The following is a 15,769-nucleotide window of genomic DNA, read 5'->3' as shown; positions in this document are numbered from 1 at the left end:
GTACGCGAGCGCGCGGCTCTTTTATTGACTCTGAGATATATATTTGCGGTCTCTCGCGAAGAATTAGACGAAGACGGTTGGTGACGGCGGACACGACGGACACGAAGACGGTCAAAAGAGACGCGAAACCGATTACTTTTACCCCCTGAGAGCTGCCCCGAGGAGCCCCCACCTCCTGTATACACATTGAGCAGTGCACATAGAGTTGACTCTCTCTCTCTCTGTCTTTGAATACTTTTTGATATATTATATTCGACACTATAACTACTAGCACACACACACACACACACGAGAGATGCTGAAATTAGCGGCTCTCTTGCTGCTCGTCGTTGGCACCGTAGTCCGTGCTCAACACGGTACTGTCGGCCGCCCGTGTGAGGTGTCCACTGACTGTGGTACCGGAAATTATTGTGCTGGAAATAAGCGATGCGCGTGTCTGACGACGTATGTGGAGATTGATTCGTACTGTTGGAGAAGTGAGTTTTAAGAGTTTTTTTGGGGTCCCGCCACGAAAAGTTTAAAAATTAAAAAAAATCATATTGTTACCCATATTTCCCCCCGCTCTCGCTGTGTATTCATGTTGAATACGCACTCATTTTAGGCACTTTTTGCGTTTTCGCTTTTCATATCGTTTCGTTCTTTTTGCATGTTTTTTTTCCCTTTTATTTTGTTGGGAAGCGCGCTCTAGTGAATATGTGTGTTCGGTGGAGCGTGATTGGTGAAAAATGCGCGTTTTTTTGTGAATTTACGGCGGAGTACCCCGTAAATCGCCGCTTTTCGTGCATCGCGAGTCATTTTTTGTGATTTTTGCTGAAAATTACGATTTTTAGCCTATCAAAGCGCTCAAAACTCGAAATTCATGGTTTTAACCCGGAAAATCGCTGAAAATCGGGTGAAAACTGTGCCAAAATTGTGAAAATCGAAAATTCGAGTTTTTACAATTTTGAGTCCGATTTTCAGAACGATTTTTTGGTTTAAACTATGAATTTAGAGTTTTGAGCGTTTTGGAAGGCCAAAAAACGTATTTTTCAGCAAAATTTTCAAAAAAAAATTCCTATGCACCATACTATGATTTTTAGAGTTTAGCGTGTTTGAACTCGGAATTTTTGAAGTTTTTTTTTTAGAACTAAAACTGTAAAAATACGCTGAAAATCCGGTAAAATTGGTTAAAATCGTGATTTTTACGATTTCAGACCGATTTTTACCGCTTTTCTAGCTATTTTTATTGATAACACTGCGAACACCTGCGGTAAAACTGCGTTTTTCCTCGTTAGCGCCGAAAAAACTCGACTTTTCGAAAAAACGCATATAGCAAACACGCCCCACCGAACTATTCTCAGTAGAGCGCACTTTCTCCTTCCATTTCTTTCGATTCGTTTTATCTTCTTTTTTCTCCAAACGCCTTTTGTTATACCTAATTCTGCACAGTTCCCACAACTGCGTCCCACCGAAATGACCCTTGAAAAATGTCTCTCAATTTCGCACACAATTTTCTTCGGTTTCGGTAGAGCGCAGTTGTAAGAAGAGTGTCGTGCTTATACCTAACTCTCTCTCTTGTCTACAAACCAACACCCAATAGGTCCTTCCATTTCCAGAAATTTCCCCCTCTTGTCAGATAATATTTAATTTTAATTCTTTTATAACATGATTGCCCCTCTTTCTCTCTGTTTTTTGTACCGCCCGGTTTTTAGAACTATTTTTTAATTTTTTTTTTTCGCCTTCTCCGGGTTCCCCTCCCCAACACACCACACCATCCCACATCTTTCTTTCACACAAAATTTCTTTTTTTTTCGCTAAAAACGATTCTGAATTCCCTTATCTAACATTTTCTTCTTCTTTTGCTTTGTTTTTTTTGACACCCCACCCCGCCCCCCTTTTTTTGATGCATAAATAAATTATGAATTGATTCTTAGCCCCGCCCCCTTTTTCGCTGCTTCTGTGAATGTTGGCGCTGAAAGAAAATTTTAAAGAAGTTTAGTTACATAATTGTTAAATAAAATTTAATTGCTAATTAAGGGATTTTTGAATTTTTCGGGTTTCAGCACAAAAAATAACGAAAAATCGGAGTCCGATGCACCATTTTCTGGTTTTTTGTCGATTTTCGGTTTTTTTCGGAATGTTGTAATTTTTTGGGTTTCAAAACCAGAAAAACTAATAAAAACCGAAAAAAGTCGATTTTTCGAAAATTTTCGAATTTTTCCGAAATATCCGATTTTTTTAGTTTCCCGATGCACCATATTTTGGGATTTTCGTGTCATTTTTCGGATTTTACCCGTTTTTTGGGTTTTAGGACCTGAAAAATATGAAAAATCTCAGAAAAATGTACAAAATACAATTTTTGTGATTCCGATGCACCCATTTTCGGGTCTTTTTCCAGTTTTTGCGTTTTTTAAAGGGTTTTTTCGAAATTGCATGTGTTTTAAACCTGAAGACCCTTGAATTACAAAAAATACAAAAAAAAAAGAATAATTGATCAAAAAATCGATAAAATCTGCTTCCGATGCACCGTTTTTGGAATTTTTCGTCGATTTTTTTGTTTTTTATCGGATTTTCTTAAATACTAAGCATTTTCTGTTAAAACCATCATTTTAAACATAGTAATAACCCCCAAAATAAATAAAAATCCACACAATTGTTGTCTCCAAATTTTTTGTCCAATTTCAGGCTCCGCCTCCAAAACACAACAAAAAATGACCTGTAAACACTTTTCGAGGGCAAGAACCTTTAAGGGGCCCTTCTGGAGGCGGTGCTTAAAATTTTGATAAAAATTTCAAATTTCAAATTTTCAAGCCAAAAACTATTTTTTTCAGAAATCAACCCCGGAGAGTCCGGCTGCACACAAAACCGACAATGTGAAGCCGTGTGGCCAGGAGCATACTGTAGATCAGGAGAGTGTCGATGTGCCAACAATCAGCCACCATTCCGTACCCGTGACGGTCTCGTCTGCCTGAATTACGGATTCTGTCCGTTGAACGGAAACAATCCGAAATTCCGTATCGAAAATCAAGTTCAACAGTGCTACGGTGGCGCCGACGCCACGTGTGAAGCCATTGGAGCCCTGGCGTACGATTGTATCTGTGACTCGGATGACTGTACCGTCAACAATCCAATCAGTTTCTGTTGTCCGTCACGTGCATTTGCATGCATTCAACCACCGAATGAGGGATACACACCGCCAGGTGGTGGTACCACACTCAACCATTGGTACCATGACCCAATTACTGGAGAGTGTAGAGAGCTCAAGTATCAAGGATACGGTGGAAATGCAAACAACTTCCAGACGAAGGACCATTGTGAATCCTACTGTAAACAGAGTGAGTTTTGAAAAATGGGGAAAAAATCTTCAAAATTTTTTTTTCGAAACATTTTCAAATCTTATCATATGAGATTCGCCTTGTTTTTCTGATCCTAACTATGCAATTTTTCTCGCTTGAAACCACCGTTAACAGGTTCTACACACGTTTCAAGTTTTGGAGGCTGTGGCCGTGGCCTAGAAAAAATTTGAAAAAAGTTCGGCCGCCGCTCTTGAAATGCGCCTAACATAGCGTAGATGGAGTTTTAGACACTCAATGTACAACTGTTTTAATTATAAGGATTTCTAGACATAATTTATGTGAGATTTTGGCAAAAAAAAACCCTTTTTTTTAATTTTCGGAAAAACTTCGAAAAAACTGTTTCCCTAAAATGTTTCAAATTATATCTCATATGATCCGCCGTGTTTTTCTAATTGTAACTATGCAGTTTTTATCGTTTAAAACCACCTCTAACAGGTTTTACACACGTTTTAAGTTTTGATGGCCGTGGCCTAGGAAACCAAGCCACGGCCGCCACGCACTGATTCGCTATAAACTTGAAACGCGTCTAATTTCTTAAAAATAGTTAGTTAGACTTTTTAAAAACGTCTTCATTCGAATAAGGAAAAAACGAGATTTTTTGAGATAGCTTTTGCGGAAAAAAATCTTCAAAAATTTTTTGCTCCAAAATTTTTCAAATTTTATTTCAAAAGATCCGACTTTTTTTTCTGATTGTAACTGTAGTATTTTCATCGCTTAAAACCGTCTCTGACAGGTTTTACACCCGTTTTGAGTTATGGCGGCTGTGGCCGTGGCCTAGGAAACCAAACCACAGCCGCCGCGCGCTGATTGGCTAAGAATCCAATTTTAATCATTTGCAGCCTGTAACCGCGGTCTTCCACTCTACCGTGACCGTACCACCGGTGTCAAGCAGGAGCCAGTCTACTGTCAAGGAAACGATAACGGATGCAACAATCCAAACTATCAATGCACCACTATGGGAACCCTTCAACAGTGCTGTCCGACTTACTGTAAGTGGACATCCGGACACCCCCCAGACACACAGACAGACTATTTTCAGTATTCATCTGCTCCCGCAACGGAGGAATCCCATCTGAAGTGTACAACACCGCCGGCGGTCTGCCAACCGAGTACTTCGACGTCGGAATTCCAGACGGGTCGGGCAATACGTCGCCAAGATTCTATTATGATTCGAGAGAAGGAAGATGTATTCAGTTCTCGTATCTTGGACAGGGAGGAAACTTCAACAACTTCCTTTCGCAAGATCATTGCGAGAAGTTCTGCTCGAGAAGTGAGTAGCACACTTTAAAACCATTTGAGATCAACAAGAAAGTCACCAGGGTGCTCGTTACAAAAAACAAAAACTAATGGCGAGGTGAAAGAATCGAACCCGGGTCGTTAGATTACTGGCCGGCGTTGTTACCGGGTAGACTATGAGGGCGGGGAGGTGGCGCGGCGCAGAGGGCAATGATAAAGCCGCCGCCATGTCGCCGGCTGTCTCCCCTGCCGCATTGACGCAAGCGCGCACCCGTGGCGCAACCGGTAACAAAATAGTTCAGTAATCTTGGTTCCGGGGTTCGATTCCCTACTAGGCCTATTATTTTTTGCTTTTTGTAACGAGCAGAATGATATACGTTTCATTGAGTTTGGGAACGGATAAGTGCCTCAAACCTTATTTGCAATCCGGGGTCGGCGCGTAACACGCTTCAAACTGAGTTTTATGAGCTGAAAAATATACCAAAATGTAGATCTCAACGAGTTTTATCTCCGTGACCTACTACGGATCGGATGGCTATTCGTTAATGTGCCGCGGGCCGGGAAAAAGTGCCGAAAAACGCGAAAAACGGAGGGAAAAGATTTAGACAAATTTAATTGGGAAATATTCATACTTGTCATCCGGGCCGAAACGAGCCGACACGGGCCTGCGCGTGACTCGCGTCAAACTCAATATTATGAGCTGAAAAATATACCAAAATGTAGATCTCGACGAGTTCTATGTCTGTGACCTACTACGGACCGGATGACAAATCGGTAATGTACCGCGGGCCGGGCTAGAATAGTTTTTGGCCATTTTCGTGTATTTTTGCGCTTTTTCCAGGCCCGCGTGCTCCTAACAAATCGCCATCCGGCCCCTATTATATCAGAAACATAGAACTCGCCGAGATCTACAATTTGGTATATTTTTCAGCTCATAATATTCATTTTGACGCGAGTTACGCTCCGGCCCGTGTGGCCAGCCCGGTTTGCAAGTATGCTTAAAAATGGAATCAATATTTTTCACTTTAGCTTAAATTACAAATTTTCAGTCCTCTGCTCTGCCGGTGAACCACTCAAAGACTCCTCTGGCGAACGCAACATGGAATGCTCCCCAACTGGCTCCGGTGCCAACTCATGCCCATCCACTCACTCCTGTGAATCCACTTCCGGCTCCACAACGTTCGGCGGAGTCTGCTGTCCACGTCCGCAGTACGTGTGCAAATTGCCAAGAGAGCAGGGTAACTGTGGTACCTATTCGAATCGTTGGTGGTTTAATGCAAAGACCGGAAATTGCGAGGAGTTCATCTATTCCGGGTGCCAAGGAAATGCGAATAACTTTGAGACCTATAAAGAGTGCCAGGATTACTGTAGAGACGCGAGAAGTGAACCACAATGTATCCAAGGTACCGCCCTTACTGATTCCAACGGAAACTTTATCATCTGTGGTGGATCGTCTGCTGCGTCAACCACTTGTCCAGCTAACCATTATTGCTACTATGACGGTACAACCTATGGCTGCTGCCCCACTCAAGCCTACACCTGCTCCCTCTCCTATAAATCCGGAGCATCTTGCGGACCGGCCGTTACCAGATGGTACTACGACTCCACTACCCGTACCTGTCAAACCTACTCCTTCAATGGTTGTGATGGAAATTCCAATAACTTTGCCACACAGCAAGACTGCAAGGATTACTGTAGAGTCGAGTCGTGTCCAGACGGTGGAGAAGTGTGGAAAGAGCAGAACGGAGCCGCCCGGGCTTGCACAACCAACCGCCAGTGTCCATCCACCCACTACTGTACTCCCGTCACCACATGGACCGGTACAGTATACCAGACGAAGAGTTTGTGCTGCCCGTCGAAGAATTTCGTGTGCTCCCAACCACGTGACGTCGGAGTCCGATGCTCCTCCACAAGAATTTCCAGATGGTACTTCAACGCCGACTCGAAGACATGCCAGACTTTTGAATACAACGGATGCGAGGGAAATCGAAACAACTTTGCTTCTCAGAAATCGTGCCAGAACTACTGTCTGTCTGAAGCGTGTCCACCGGGTACTGTCGTGGCGAAAGACGGCGACGGATCCCGTCTTGTACAGTGTTCAAATCCAGGTGGAAATGGACGAGTTTCTGGAGGATGTCCTGATGGATACACGTGTTATTCGTCTCCACTATTGGATCAGAACGTGTGTTGTGGAGCGTCCACTGAGTTGCAATGTGAGTTTGAATTATCGACAAAAATTTATCGATAATTACGTATTTTTAAAAATTGAACAAAAAATTTGAGGCTAGTCGATGAATTATCGATAAAAAGCGGTTTTTAGAGTTTTGTCGGCAAAATTTAAACATTTTTTTGGGATTTAATTTTTTGAGTAATGCAAGTTCTAGTCGACAAATTATCGGTCTTGTCGACAAGATTTTTAAAAAATGATGAGAATCTATTTTTTGTCGACAAAATTCTCAAAACCAGTTTTTGTCGATAAAAAGTAGATAATTTAATTTTATCAAGAATTAAACAAAATTTAGGTTTTTACCGACAAATTATCAAAATAGCTATCAAGATTTTCTGAAATTTCAGATTTTGTCGATTTTTTATCGACAAATGATGTGTTTACACAGAAAAAATTATAACATTTATCGACAATTTATCGATATTTTGGGCGTGTGTTTTGTATTTTATTGTCGATAATCGATAATTATCGATAACCCTCTTTTTTTGAACACTCGTTAAATTTTCGATATTTAATCGATAAAAACACTTTGTCGACAATTTTTTATCGATAATTTCATTTTGCAGCCCTGTGCCCAGCGGCGTCGACTCCATTCATCTCGGCCCTCTCGCTCCAACCAATGCAATGTACTCCAAATGTCGACGGTGCCTGTCCAGGAAACTTCTTCTGTTGGTTCTCCACAACAACCACCTCTGTCAACGCCTTCTACTGCTGTAGATCACCAGACAGTGTTGATACTGGATGTAAGTGGGTTACTGTAGGTTTTCGTGTCGAGACCCAAAAAATTCAAACCTAGGCATGGTTATACTCTTTCGAAGCGTCTTGACACGCTGATTCTGAAAATTCAATTTTCAAATTTTTTGGGTTAAAATTAAGCGAGTTATGATGATTTCAAAAATTCACGATTTTCGAAAAGTTTCGAAAATCTGTAACATTTTAATTTTTCGATATTTTCCTGTGATTTATAGCTCAAAAATAGAGAATCGAAGGTACAATCTTAGAAAATTATTCCAGACTGTCCCCCACAACTGGTTCCAGTACCCGGAGAGAACGGAGCCCAATACAAGTACTGCTCCCCATCGGCCCCACTCAATGATGCTATCCAAGGATGCGGTGCCAACAGACACTGTCAATTCTCGACTAATCTCGAAAGATACATCTGCTGTGGACTCGAATCAGACGTCCGATTGCCCAACGTGTGCCCACCACAACCTGCGAATTTGGTGCCTGTTGAGTTGGCCGGAAATTATAGGACGTGCAATCCGTAAGTGACCGATTTTCGTCCGATTTCATTATTATATTCAAATTCAGCTGGTTGAGAACTTTCAGAAAAGTATAATCATGACATGGTTTGGAGCAGATTGGGTCTCGCCGCGAAAACTACAGTAACCCGACCGATTTCGCGCCGAGACCCAACCTGCTTCAAACTTAGTCATGATTATACTCATTCGAAGCGTCTTGACACGCTGATTCTGAAAATAAAAATTTCTAACAATTCGGATTAAAATTGAGCGAATTATGACGATTTCAAAATTGTTTTAGATATTCGAAAAGTTTCGAAAATCTGTAACTTTTTCTGTAGTTTTCGTGGCGAGACCCAAAAAACCTTTAAAAAAATTAAAACCCCGCATGATTATACTCTTTCGAAGCGTCTTGACACTCTGATTCTGAAAATACAAGTTTCAAACGATTTGGGTTGAATTTACGCTAATTGTGACGCTTTTAAAAATCAAGATTTTCGAAAAGTTTCGAAAATCCCAAACATTTATAATTTCTACTCGTTTTTAATGATTTCTAGCTCAAAATGTTCCAAATTTTCTGAATATTTTGTGAAAAATACACATTTTCAGATACGCCCGCGCCGGAACCCCGCAGTCGTGTCCCGACAACTCGGCATGCCTGTACACTGGAAACGACAACGGATTCATCTGTTGCCGAGTGCAGTTGGGAAATGGAAAAGCTTAATCAGACTATAATTTTCTTCTTTTTTTGTTTTTTTTTATTTTTTCTCTTTTTCGCCATCTCATTCCCCACCCCATCCACGTACATGTGTATTCATTTAAAAAAAAAACCAAACAAATTCTTCACTTTTCTCCCCCAATCCCCCCAAATCCCCACTCTTTCTTTCCAGCGTTATTTGGAAAATCGATATCTTGCTCTTTTTGTTTTTTTGACTGAAATTTAATTATTTTCAGCAAAAAATAATAATTCAGATGTCAATTCGTATTGCTATTTTTAGCTTCTTCTCTTGAAATAAAACGAAATTTTTAAAAATATATATAATGAACATCTGCATAAACAGAGAAACAGACAGACGGAAACATTAAGTTACTGTGGGATTACTGTAGGTTTTCGTGTCGAGACCCAAAAATGCTAGCCTAGTCATGATTATACTCATTCGAAGCGTCTTGACACGCTGATTCTGAAAATATTAATTTCAAACGGTTCGGATTAAAATTGAGCGAGATATTGTCGCAACAAAAAAGTTCCGACATTTTTTGTTTCGATAATATGACAAGATTTCAAAAAAAAAGAAAACTTGGTGCCTGTTGAGTTGGCCGGAAATTATAGGACGTGCAATCCGTAAGTGACCGATTTTCGCTCAATTTCATTATCATAATCAAACTCAGCTCGTTGAGAGCTTTCAGAAAAGTATACTCATGACATGGTTTGGAGCAGATTGGGTCTCGCCGCGAAAACTACAGTACCCGACCGATTTCGCGGCGAGACCCAACTTGTTTCAAACCTAGCCATGATTATACTCATTCAAAGCGTCTTGACACGCTGATTCAAAAAATAAAAGTTTCAAACGATTCGGATTGAAATTGAGCGAATTATGACGATTTCAAAATTGTTTTAGATATTCGAAAAGTTTCGAAAATCTGTAACTTTTTCTTTTCTCATATTTTCTAATGCTATTTAGTTCAAATAACTTCAAATTTCTCAGAAATTTAATGAAAATTAAGTTATGCACCTTTAAACTGGGGTTACTGTAGTTTTCATGGCGAGACCAAAAAACCAAAAAAAAAATTAAAACCCCGCATGATTATACTCTTTCGAAGCGTCTTATTACACTGATTCTGAAAATACAAGTTTCAAACTATTTGGGTTGAATTTACGCAAATTATGACGCTTTCAAAATTCAAGATTTTCGAAAAGTTTCGAAAATCCCGAACATTTATAATTTCTACTCGTTTTGGATGATTTCTAGCTCAAAATGTTTCAAATTTTCTGAATTTTTTGTGAAAATTATTCCATATTTTCCAGATACGCCCGCGCCGGAACTCCTCAGTCGTGTCCCGACAACTCGGCGTGCCTGTACACTGGAAACGACAACGGATTCATCTGTTGCCGAGTGCAGTTGGGAAATGGAAAAGCTTAATCAGACTATAATTTTCTTCTTTTTCTATTTTTTTATTATTTTTTGCTCTTTGTCGCCATCTCATTCCCCACCCCATCCACGTACATGTGTATTCATTTAAAAAAAAACCAAACAAATTCTTCACTTTTCTCCCCCCAATCCCCCAAATCCCCACTCTTTCTTTCCAGCGTTATTTGGAAAATCGATATCTTGCTCTTTTTGTTTTTTTGACTGAAATTTAATTATTTTCAGCAAGAAAAAAAATTCAGATGTCAATTCGTATTGCTATTTTTAGCTTCTTCTCTTGAAATAAAACGAAATTAAAAAAAAAAACATAATGAACATCTGCATAAACAGAGAAACAGAGAGACGGAAACATTAAATTACTGTGGGATTACTGTAGGTTTTCGTGTCGAGACCCAAAAAATTCAAACCTAGCCATGATTATACTCATTCGAAGCGTCTTGACACGCTGATTCTGAAAATACAAGTTTCAAACGGTTCGGATTAAAATTAAGCGAATTACGACGATTTCAAAAATTCACGATTTTTTGCTCAAATAACTCTAAATTTCTCAGAAATTCATGAAAAAATAAGTTTTGCGCCTTTAAACTTGGGTTACTGTAGTTTTCGTGTCGAGAGCCATTCGATTCTATTGTCAAAAAATTTTGATTGAAACTTGGCGATATATGACGCTTTCAAAAGTTGACAATTTTCGAAAAATTGTGAAAAATTTCTCATGTTTTCCTTTGATTTTTAACTCAAACAACTTTAAATTTTTCAGAAATAACCAGAAAAATAGGTCATGCGTCTTTAAACTCAGGTTACTGTAGTTTTCGTGACAAGACCTTAAAAATTCTAACATAGTCATTTAATACTCTTTTGAAGCGTCTTGACACGATGATTCTGAAAATACAAAGTTCAAACGATTTTGGCTCAAACTTGGCGAGTTACGACGATTTACGATTTTCGAAAAGATTTAAAAATCTGAAATTATTTTTCCATAAATTGCTGAAATCGACTCTCTGAACATGTCTTCCCCGTTAAAATCTTTTCCCGGTGTTTCAAATTAAATATTTTCATACTTGTCAACCGGGCCGAAACGGGCCGACACGGGCCGCCGCTTAACTCGCTTCAAACTCAATATTATGAGCAGAAAAATATATCAAAATGTAGACCTCTACGAGTTCTATGACAGTGACCTGCTACGGGCCGGATGTCTATTCGTTATTATGCCGCGGGCCGGGCTAGAATGGCTTTTTTGGCCATTTTCGCGTTTTTTAGCACTTTTCCCCGGCCCGCGGCACATTAACGAATGGATCACATATTCGGAATCAGCGTGTTCAGAAGTACTGAAACCTGTTTTTATGTATCAAAAAAGTCAATTTCTTACCAAACTTTACGTTTTCTGGCTCGTGATATAGAATATCATACTTGCAAACCGGGCGGGCGCGTAACTCGCTTCAAACGCAATATTATGAGCTGAAAAATATACCAAAATGTAGATCTCGACGATTTCTATGTCCGTGACCCACTACAGGTGGGATGGCTTTTCGTTAATGCCGGGCTTTAACGGCTTTTTTGGTCATTTTCGCGTTTTTAGCACTTTTTCCCGGCCCGTGGCACGTTAACGAATAGCCATTCGGCCCGTAGTAGGTCACGGACATAGAACTCGTCGAGATCTACATTTTGGTATATTTTTCAGCTCATAATATTGAGTTTTAAGTGAGTTACGCGGCGGCCCGTGTCGGCCCGTTTCAGCCCGGTCGACAAGTATGAATATTTCCCAGTTAAATTTGTGGACTAAACTCAACTCTGATATTTTCATAGAATAATGTATGAGTACCTGTGAGTTCATTTTCATGTCGAAAACATTTTAAAAATCGGTCTGGAACCCGCTGAGAGCGATCGCCGGTGAGTTTGGGCATTTCGGTGGCCTAGAAATTCGACTTCGGCCATGTTGATTTTTTCAAATTTTATCGCTATTTTCGGTCATTTTTGTTGTTTTCTTTTAATAATTTCGAAAGTGAACGGCAAAAATTGATAGAATTATTACAAAAATGTTAGAAAAAACGAAGAAAACTCGAAAAAAACAACATTTTCGAAAAAGTTCTAGAATGTTCCATGGCCACAGAAATGCCCAAACTGTTTTGCCGCTCGTTCTCCGCGGGGAATGAACCGAATTGAAAACTTCTTGAAATATGAAGATGAACTCACGGAAATGAACAAATGAACATACTACTGAACTCGAATTGCTGAGCCATACCGCCAATTTTCACCGGCCACCGAAATGCCCAAATTCACCGGCGATCGCTCTCAGCGGGTTCCAGACCGATTTTTAAAATTTTTTCGGTATGAAAATGAACTCACAGGTACTCATACATTATTCTATGAAAATATCAGAGTTGAGTTTAGTCCACCTTTAAATCTTTTCCCTCCGTTTCTTCCATTTTTGGTTGTCTCTTTATCCGAAAATTCCATTATTTTCAACAAAATTCTCATAAATAATTCCATAATACTCTCCCACACATCCCCCCTTGTATTCCCTAACCCCGCCCACCTGTTCCCAGCATAGTGACAGGCGGAACCCGGGGAATGTCGGGCGCACGACATTCATACACTGTCTGTCTGTCTGTTTCTTCCCAGTAATATACTTGTCTATATTCTCATCACAAGTCCCTCTCTCACGGCCTTCTCACTTCTTGCCCACACCTCTCAATCAAATGGATGTGGCAAGAATTGCGCAGGCGGTGAGGTTGCTAGAGACTTATCTTTTTTGAAAATACGGCCTGATTGGATGGCTTTTTACTATTATACAAGACGGTTTTTGATTCAAGTGATTGAATAGCTACAAAATCCAGTGAGATAAAAACCAAATTGCGAAGTGTCCGACTTTTTTCGGAACTGTTTACGTCAGAAAATGTTCAATTTCCGAGAAAAATTTCGGAAAACTTTGGTTCCGAAATTTCCGGATCATTCGAATTTCAAATAATATGGAGGTGATAAAATAAGAATTTGTGCTGAATCAAAAGAAGCTGCAAACCTGTGTCAAAAGTTACAGCATTTCCAGTTTTTACTGCATACTCATTGATTTTGAATATGAAAAACCGGAAAACCCAAAAATTTATGGATTTTCCGAAAAACTTGCTAACTAGGGAATGTTCCAGACGTAACTTGGCCTTTCAAATTGGCTCATATCCTATAAGGTACTTCTGAACACGCTGATTCCGAATATGTGATCCATTGTTGCAGAACGCTTCACTGAACCGAGATATATGCATTTTAAGTCATTTCTAGCACAGAAATCGCATTTTTCAAGAGGCTGAAAATCAATTTTAGACTCAATTTTTCACTTTTTTTTCTGTGTAATACTTTCCTGAAAACTTTTTTTACTAGAAAAAGTTTCTAACGTGCTTTTTCAACCTCAATTCACACGTATTACACAGAAAAAAAAGTGAAAAATTGAGTCTAAAATTGATTTTCAGCCTCTTGAAAAATGCGATTTCTGCACTAGAAATGACTTAAAATGCATATATCTCAGTTCAGTGAAGCGTTCTGCAACAATGGATCACATATTCGGAATCAGCGTGTTCAGAAGTACTTTATAGGATATGAGCCAATTTGAAGAGCCAAATTACGTCTGGAACATTCCCTAGTAAGGAGAAGTTTCGAATTCTGAAATTTTCAGTTCCGCAGATCTCTGATCAGATTCTTAAAAGTGTAAAGTACAGTACCGGTCAAAAGTTTTTTGATTTTGACAGTTTTTAGTAGAAAATACCCAACTTTGAGAGTGTACTTCGGTCTCCTAATTTCATTGTGAATCAAACCAAAATCTTTATTTCATGTTTCTAGGGAAAGTCATGGAACCTGTATTATTGGAAAGCTGAGAAAACGCTGATTCCAAATATATATTCAGTTTTTGCCTTGGCGTCTGGTATTCAAGAAAAACAAAGTCAATGCGAAAAATATTTGCAATTTTTTTCACAATTTTCAAATCTTTGTAACTTTCCGGATATTCTTTGATAACCAAATTTTGGGATTTTTGGACATTCAGACATTCGGACACACCGACACGCAGGTAGACACAAAATTTGGATTTTTGGTGCAGGTTTAGGCTCAAAAGTCTTAATTTTTCAACGAAATGTTTTGAAAAAAAAATGCTCGCTTTTTTTCAATTTTTTTTAACTCTTTGAAAACTCAACCAAATCTAAAGATATTAATATAATTTTGAAGTTCTTGACTTTGTTTTTCATTTAAAGGGGGACTGCGGTATTCCGAAAATTGAGATTTTTTGATATGAATCGACTCAGAATTTTGTAGAAAAGAGAAAAGTCTCTTGGAGGGAGGTCCGAAAATTAGTCTGAAAAGAGTTATGAGGCCTCAAAGTGTCAAAAAAGGGCCTCTCGCCGTGAAGATTTGCCTTATATTTCAAAATTTTTTCATGTTCACGGCGAGAGAATTTTACATTGAAAATAAGGCAAATCTTCACGGCGAAAGGCCCTTTTTTGGCACTTTGAGGCCTCATAACTCTTTTCAGACTAATTTTCGGGCCTGGCTCCAAGAGACTTTTCTCTATTCCACAAAATTCTGAGTCGATTCATATCAAAAAATCTCAATTTTTGGCATACCGCAGTCCCCCTTTAAACTACGTTTTAAGGTACTTGGAGCCTTAGGTCTCAAGCCTTAGGCGTAAAAAGATAATCATTTGTCATTTTCCCAAACATTGACTTTTTTTTCGAATACCAATAATCGAGGGCAAAAACTGAATGAATATTTGAAATGAGCGTAATTTTAGTTTTCGAATGATATACAATACTGGCCATTAAGAATGCGACACTTGCAGTTTTTAGTTGAAAATGGTCAACTTTGTAAATGTGTCACGACCTCCCTGATAGTCCCACAAAATCGATTGTTTATGGAGTGTATAGATAACAATTAGAGCTTAATTTTTGTAGTTGATTACTTTTTTGTACGGGCACACCATAAGAAGTTACACGCAGTCAAATTTAACAAAAATCTCTCCTTTCAGCACTGAAAAAGGGCAAAAATTGCGAGAAATTAATTTGACTGCCTGTAACTTCTTAGGGTGTGCTCGTACAAAAAAGTCATCAACTACAAAAATAAAGCTCTATTCGTGATCTATACACTCCATTAACATTGAATATTGTGAGACTATCTGGGAGTCTGTGACACATTTACAAAGTTGACCTTTTTCAACTAAAAACTGCTCTTGTCGCATTCTTTATGGTCAGTACTGTAAGTGTCTTCCCTAGTTAATTAAGTCCTGGTTTCAAACGAAAAACGCGTCGATGGCACCCCAGCCCTTTCCTAGTCTTTACTATTCTTACTATCTTGTCAAAATAATAGTACATCCTGCTCCCCCTCCTTCCTTCCTACTAATCACTGTACATATGCTTCCCTCTCCTCTTTCCGCTCCGCTCCGTGTTATCATTTTCGAAAAATCAATAAAAATAGCATAGTGATGAAAAGAGACACAGTTTCGAAATGGAATGGTACAAAGAGAGAGAGGGGGAACCGAAAAGCAAACAAATCTCAATTTGCATACACACACGGAGACTCTTCCTTTCCAACCGCCCGTCCCCAACAGTC

General features: G+C 39.2%; 1 protein-coding gene across 1 annotated transcript; it reads left to right on the top strand.

The window, feature by feature from the left end:
• Positions 1-295: 295 nt before the first annotated feature.
• Positions 296-10,180, top strand: GCK72_000194 (uncharacterized protein; the record flags this gene model as incomplete). Its single annotated transcript, XM_053722328.1, has 9 exons — positions 296-476; positions 2,811-3,314; positions 4,175-4,324; positions 4,375-4,605; positions 5,621-6,784; positions 7,365-7,541; positions 7,813-8,062; positions 8,649-8,741; positions 10,066-10,180. The coding sequence occupies 9 exons, from the start codon at positions 296-298 to the stop codon at positions 10,178-10,180; spliced, it is 2,865 nt and encodes a 954-aa protein (XP_053590973.1).
• Between the last annotated feature and the right edge of the window lie 5,589 nt (positions 10,181-15,769).

This window comes from Caenorhabditis remanei, chromosome I (assembly GCF_010183535.1).
Source record: "Caenorhabditis remanei strain PX506 chromosome I, whole genome shotgun sequence".
Lineage (NCBI taxonomy): Eukaryota > Metazoa > Nematoda > Chromadorea > Rhabditida > Rhabditidae > Caenorhabditis > Caenorhabditis remanei.
Note: the sequence above shows the minus strand (reverse complement) of the source record. Positions and strands in the feature narration are given on the sequence as shown.